Genomic DNA, 6,361 nt, shown 5'->3' with positions numbered 1-6,361 from the left:
AGGGCTACACAGTGTCTTAGTGTTTACTATTCCCGTGAGGAGACACCATGACCAACCCTGTCTCAAATGAACAAATGAACAAAAAGGTTAAATTTTATAAATAACATAATCCTGTTCACATAAGACTCGTTTACTCTGCTCTAGGTTGGGTCTACAGAACCATGATTAGGACAGGAAGACCAAATTATTTTATGAACAAAACTTAAATCACTAATAGAGTAGACAGAACACTTTAAGGCAGAAACTCGGTGAGAGCATCTGCCTGTAGACAGTGCTGTGGTCGGGAAGGCACTACACAGCAGGCCGCCTCGATCTTGCCGTGTAGTGAAGGATGACCTGGAACTCCTAATGGTCTCTCTACTCCGTGCTGGGATGACAGGTGCGCATCATTCGGCCTGACGGCATTTCCAGCTGGATAATTTAATTTGAGAGATTATAGTAAGGAGTGACTTTGAAGGTTCCTATAGCCAACAAGGATGAAAAATCTGCCAGAAGTAAACACTCCCGTCATGTCTGCTTATCCCGACAGAATGGACTCAAGCAGAACTAACCGCATTTCATAGGAGTTACCCACAAAAAAAAAAACCTTAAAAACAGAAACCAACTACAACAAATTAACTAGTAAAGTGATGGTACTTAGAGACCTTAGTCAGTGAAACAAGTGAAAAGCAAAGGTGTGTTTATTTTGCATGTAAAATAATGCTTGTAGTGTTCAAATCTAATCATAAAGATTTAAAACCTTTTGAATTAGTTAACATCTGGCCAGCGTTAGACAACTGAATAGTTACACAGGTAGAGAAGCAGGCAGAACATTTGTAAACAAACACTTCTGGAATGTGCTGCTGTTATTTGTGTCTTGCCACACAAACGTGTAGTTTGGAACTGTTCACACTTTACAGACTGGGAGGCTAAGACTCAACAGCTAGTTTTCCATCACGCTCATGGCAGCCTCTGCAATCCCCGAGACAGACTCCTTCCTGGACCTGGGTCCTGCATGCTAGCCTGGCCTCTGTGCTGGCTGGGGGCTCTCTTGTCCTTGGGGCACAGAGGTCCTTGCAGAGTCTCCAGGAAATACCTGTTGACTTCCTTCTGGTGAGCCAGGTACAAGGGCTTGGGTATTGAGCAAGGCAAGCTCTTCATCAGCCACCGAATCATGTTCCAGAAGAGAAGCGCCACTGGCCTTCTGAGACGGCGCCTTCCTCTGAGGGAGACGGGGCTCTCTTTCCTCCCTAGGTGTTGCACATTTGGTACCACGACTCCGTGGTGGCTGAAAAGCCTTCTGTGCAGCTGGAGAGACAAAGGTACAGATGGGACTGACCGGGGGAGGTAAGGGCAGCCGACTCAGGAAATCCAAGGCTCTTCTCTTCCTGCAGGTTTTTGGGTCCTCACTCTCTCTGTCCCCGTCACAAGACTTTGATGCCATCTGGGCCAAGTGAGTCAGGGGTGCAGACTTCTCTTTTGGTGTGCAATGTGATAAAGGACTTGGATAGCTTTGCTCACTGTTAGGTGAAAACCGCTACAAAACATAAAAAAGGAGCCTATCATTGTATGTACTTGTATGTAAACAAAACAAAACTTAACTTTTCATTAAAAAACACAAACAGAGGACACATTCTTTCTTATCCAATTGCTGAAGGATAGATGATATCAAAAACATTCACGCTGTTGTTCCCATCCCACAGGAAATAATTTCACACAAGAGCATCTAAAAATGACTAGAAAAGGAAAAAGAAGAGATCCTAATACAAGATTTAAAAAAAAAAAACAACAAAAAAGCATGGCATCGTTTATGCTTTAACTTTCCGAAAGCCTTACAAAGCTGTAAGCGTCAGGCTACCAGAATCACCGAGAACACACCCTGCCCAATTACTCCTACTTGCTCTTCTTCTGAACATTGGTTTATTCTGCGTGTGTACATGTTGTGCACGTGTGTGGGTGTGCACGCGAGCATTCACATGCTCCAGCACACCTGTGGAGGTCAGGGGACCACCTGTGGGAGTCGGTGCTCCACTCCACAGGTGGGTCACAGAGCGCAATCATCAGGCGGAGCCACAAGCACCTTTACCTGCAGGGCACAGCGGCCTGCCTGGAGTTTTAGCCCCTTTCTCTCTCTCTGTCTCTGTTTCTCTCTCTGTCTCTCCGTCTCTCTCTCTCCCTCTCCCTCCGTCTCTCTCTCTCCCCTCTAGTCCCCAGTCACTGACAAGCGTTTAGCGTCTTCCTTGGCCAGTCTGACTAACAGCTCTCGTGTGCGCAGTGAGGACTGCTTACTGAGGGAGGGTGCTGGGCCGTGCCACCTGCCCAGCCAGCCCTGGCAACCAGACACCTACATGATTTAATGAGCCATCTGAGCTTGAACCACTGCAGCAGCCTCAAATGGTGTTCGGGCAGCTCTTCTAGCAACAGGAACAGGCAAAAGGCTTTTCAACCACCCGAACGTGGACTACCAACAATGTAGTTTGCCCCCAGAGTTTTACATTCACACTTCAACAAATAAGTTAGTTTCCACATACAGCAGCTACAGCAAGCTAGCCACAGTTAAATGCAGTTTAGTTACACCCCGTGCTCACCAGGACACCTGTTACTTCCCAGCATGACTTCTCAGACTACAACTTACCGCCAACCGGCCTCCTGTAGCAAGGAGCTCCGGAGGAGGGCAGGTGGAGGCCGCCTGAGCGGAGGCTTTAGTCGGGGTGGACCACTGGGGACTGTCTCCATGAAGCAGATGGGAAAGCTTCTTTTCTGCCTCCTTGTAAAATGTGTCGATATTCTAAGAGAATAATTGGAAAAGCTGTGTCCTGAGTTGCTAATTCACACATGGATGTTCTCGGAAAGTATTTTCTTTCAGAAATAAAACATTCAGAACAAAAGAATGAGTCACATTTTTGTTTGTTTGTTGTTTAGCTAGGGTCTGGTGCTCACTCTGTAGAGGAGGCTGGTACTCACGTTCTGGAATCGCAGGCGTGGGGAGACACTGAAAATTCCATAGCAACTGTCAAGCACTCACATCAGTGAGGGCTGAGGGGGGGAGGGAGGGAGTGAGCACCTGTGCTCATGTGTGGAAACCCTGGGCTGAAGGTGCTCTCCAGACACCTGTGTTCCTGCTTCCTACTCTCTAATCTCACCTCGATAGCCTGCTTCATTCTGTTGAGTCTGTCCTGAAAGTAGGCCTCCTTTGGACTGGCCGAGAGTATGGAAAAGCCCCCGGCAAACAGAGCCGGCATTCCTGATCTGGACTCTGGACGCCACTGGAGGTTGCTTGCAGCGATCAGCACACGTGGCTGTATGTCTTCACTCGGGTCTGTCCCAAACTTGACCACTACTAGATTAAGGCATTCATCTGACAGGTAGACCACAGGAGCAAGACCTAGAACAACAAGAGAGTCAACGTTCTCTTTACAGTTGCTAGGACAATGATCTACTTGTTTGTCCTCGTAGATAAAAATCCCTGCGTTTACAGAAAACAGCATTTCCAGAATGACCCATTGCTGAAGGTGTTAGAAGTTCAGTGGCCAACATTCCGAGGCCACGGGGCAGCAGATACACCGATACACTGCTGCTGAGAGTGGATCTGATGCATCCTTCTGGGGAAAAACGTGGCACTGCCTAGCAAGACGCCTGTGTGCATCTTACTTCCCACCAGCACTCTTATTTCTACAGTCCACTCTGAAGACAGATGCCGCCCAATAACAGTAAAATACACGGGCACCAGGGTCATGCTGACAGCTGCACCCAGTCACTCAGGTGGGACTGTCTGCAATTATAAAACGCTGGAAGCAAGCCCTATCAGCTCCCACACCGGAGTAGCTGGGTTGCACCCACACAACGGTTTTCCAGGCAGCTGTGAAAAGAATGAAGAAAATCCCAAGACAGTGCTAACTGGGAAAAGCACACCAGAAAGACTCCAGTGTCACCTGCAGAACAGGAAGGAGACAGAGAAAACACACACTTCCTTTTTTTTTTTTTTTTTTTGAGCCAAGAAATGAGGAAGGCTGAACAAGAAACCAAACAGGTGAGGCCTGGAGGGGCAAAGGAGGACCAGACTCAGGGTAGCTGCCCAGGAGGGAAACATGCTTCTCCCGAGTGCAGCTTTCTGTGTGGCTCTGACTCTTAGCTTTACGATCGCTTCCCACTTGGAACTAGAGTTAATACAGGACTGCGGCAGGGAACACAGATGAACCGGCAGCAACGTGTGCTGCCAAAAAGCAAAGATGTGCTCAGAAAGTGGAGGTGGCTTGTGGAGAGCTATGGTTGGCTTGGGATGCACTAGACCAGTCTCCCCTCCCCTGGACCTGGGCAGGGACAGGGATGCACTAGGCCAGTCTCTCCCCTACTTTCTTGGGTACTTCTTTCCTGCCTTTTTGAATCTATGCAGATGTCTACCTGTCCATCAGCTCCTGCACTTGTGGTCCTAAGTCCTTTCGCCTGTCCCTTGCTGGCTAAGGCTTGTCTCATCACAGAGTCTGGACAGCAGGTGTCACGTGCTGACTGCCCAGTGTCAATCTTTACTTTCTTAGCTTCTTCAGCACAGTGTGCTTTCATCTGAAAACTAGTCTCCTGATGATTCTAACAACTGCTTTTCTTTTCCTTCTCTTTGAATAAGACACACATAAAGGAACCACACCCACCATCTCTATTCCTCTGCTTCCTTTTCTACTCAGTCAGCCAGTCCCTCTCTTCAAGGAAAGGGCTCTTCCACGATGCCAAACCCAACTACCAAGTCTTGCTCCTCACCTCACACCAGTGCTTCACACAGGCTTCACCACACACAGAGCACTGCTTCTTTTCTATCTGCCCCATCCCTGAATATCCAAGTGTCAAACTGAGTCCTCTGTCTCTTCTTAGTCCCCTCAGAGCGACCTCATTCAGTCTCCTGGCTTTGCATCTCACTGGTGTACCAATGGTCGTGATCTCATTCAGTCTCCTGGCTTTGCATCTCACTGGTGTACCAATGGTCGTGATCTCATTCAGTCTCCTGGCTTTGCATCTCTCTGGTGTACCGATGGTCGTGACCTCATTCAGTCTCCTGGCTTTGCATCTCACCAGTACTGATGGCACTAAAATTGTATCTTCAGCTCTGACCACTGCCCCAAGCAGATGTCTGTAAACACAGCTGTCCATCTACCACATCTCCTCAGAAGTCTCATGTGGCTGTGACTCCACTTGCAAACCATGTTCCCCATGGGTTGTTTTCAAGTTCTTGCTCTTCAGCCAGTGGCAATTCCAGTCTTCCATAGCCTGGACACCGCACTTTCCTTCGCCTTCAGAGTGTAACCAGGGTCTAGTGCTCGCCACGCCCATGGTTTTTGTCTGGTTCCTCAACCTCCCCTGCCTAGATTCTCACCATGGCTTCCTCCTGGAGTCGTTTGTACTCATGCCCTCTATATCCAATTTCCAATGTAATCGTTCAGGTAACATGAGAAAAGGTCAAAGCCTGTCCTTCCTCTACTTGAAACCTTCCCATGACCTCCCATCAGCCTTTAAGTAAAAGTTAAAATACATACAAGGGAGCCAGCAACACGGCTCAACAGGTAACGGCGACTGCTGTGCAAGCCTGACGTCTGAGTCCAGCATCAAGGAGGACAGAAAGAACCATCTCCATAAAGTTGTCTCGTCCTCTGACCTCTGCACGTGTGTGTGTGTGTGTGTGTGTGTGTGTGTGTGTGTGTGTGTGTGTCCCCGACACACCCTGGCTCTTCCCTGCCTCTCCTTCCTCCACCAAAGTTTACAGGCCCGGCCTTCCTGGGCAGCTGTCCCGGGTCACGTGCTTCCCTCTCAGCTTCTTCGGGTCCAACACAAGTGTCAATGAGGTCTCTTCTGAAGGCTCTTCTTCTGCCCTCACCCCTTCCTTCCCTCGGGGACTCACATCGTTTTCTTTGTCCAGAGTCGCCCCCGCCCACCAGAGCACTCCTGGGAAGGGGTCCTTAGCGGCTGCGCACCTGGCATGCAACGATCACTCAAGAAATACTGACGGAATGCAAACAAGCCGTCCACCCTCTATCACAGTGAAAGTGTGCAGACACAGCGTGACCCGATGACAGGGACGGACACAGCAATGTGGCCTAACAGTCAGAGAAAAGCCCACATCAATAAGCACAGCAGGGAAGGAGGGAGGAAAAGGGGAAGGGAGGCTCAGCAAGCAGAGACACACAGAACATAGCCATAAGGAACCCCCCACCCCCCAAAACAAGGAACTTCCTACAGTTGTCACAAGTGACTCTGCTCTGGAGCTTCAGGCCACAGTCACTACAAAGCCTCTGGACTGGAGATAACAAGCAGATCCGTAAGATGGAAAGGGGCCGGCAGGACAAAGAAGCGGACAGCACAGTGGGCCAGATCCACGCCCGAGAAACGACCAAGATGC

At 49.2% G+C, this 6,361-nt stretch overlaps 1 protein-coding gene across 4 annotated transcripts in view; it reads right to left on the bottom strand.

Annotated features, from left to right (window-relative positions):
- Positions 1–662: 662 nt before the first annotated feature.
- Positions 663–6,361, bottom strand: part of Brca2 (BRCA2 DNA repair associated) — a 45,193-nt gene continuing 39,494 nt past the window's right edge. For all 4 annotated transcript variants that reach the window (XM_052754595.1, XM_052754597.1, XM_052754598.1 and 1 more), the window contains 3 exons: positions 3,123–3,364; positions 2,615–2,767; positions 663–1,516 (listed from right to left, as the gene is read on the bottom strand). In XM_052754595.1, the coding sequence (XP_052610555.1) occupies positions 998–1,516; positions 2,615–2,767; positions 3,123–3,364 (914 nt within the window). In that variant the 3' untranslated portion in view covers positions 663–997. The remainder of the gene's footprint in view (positions 1,517–2,614; positions 2,768–3,122; positions 3,365–6,361) is intronic.

This window comes from Peromyscus californicus, unplaced genomic scaffold, assembly GCF_007827085.1.
Source record: "Peromyscus californicus insignis strain IS unplaced genomic scaffold, ASM782708v3 Scaffold_2__1_contigs__length_46816999, whole genome shotgun sequence".
NCBI classification, from domain to species: Eukaryota; Metazoa; Chordata; class Mammalia; order Rodentia; family Cricetidae; genus Peromyscus; species Peromyscus californicus.
Note: the sequence above shows the minus strand (reverse complement) of the source record. Positions and strands in the feature narration are given on the sequence as shown.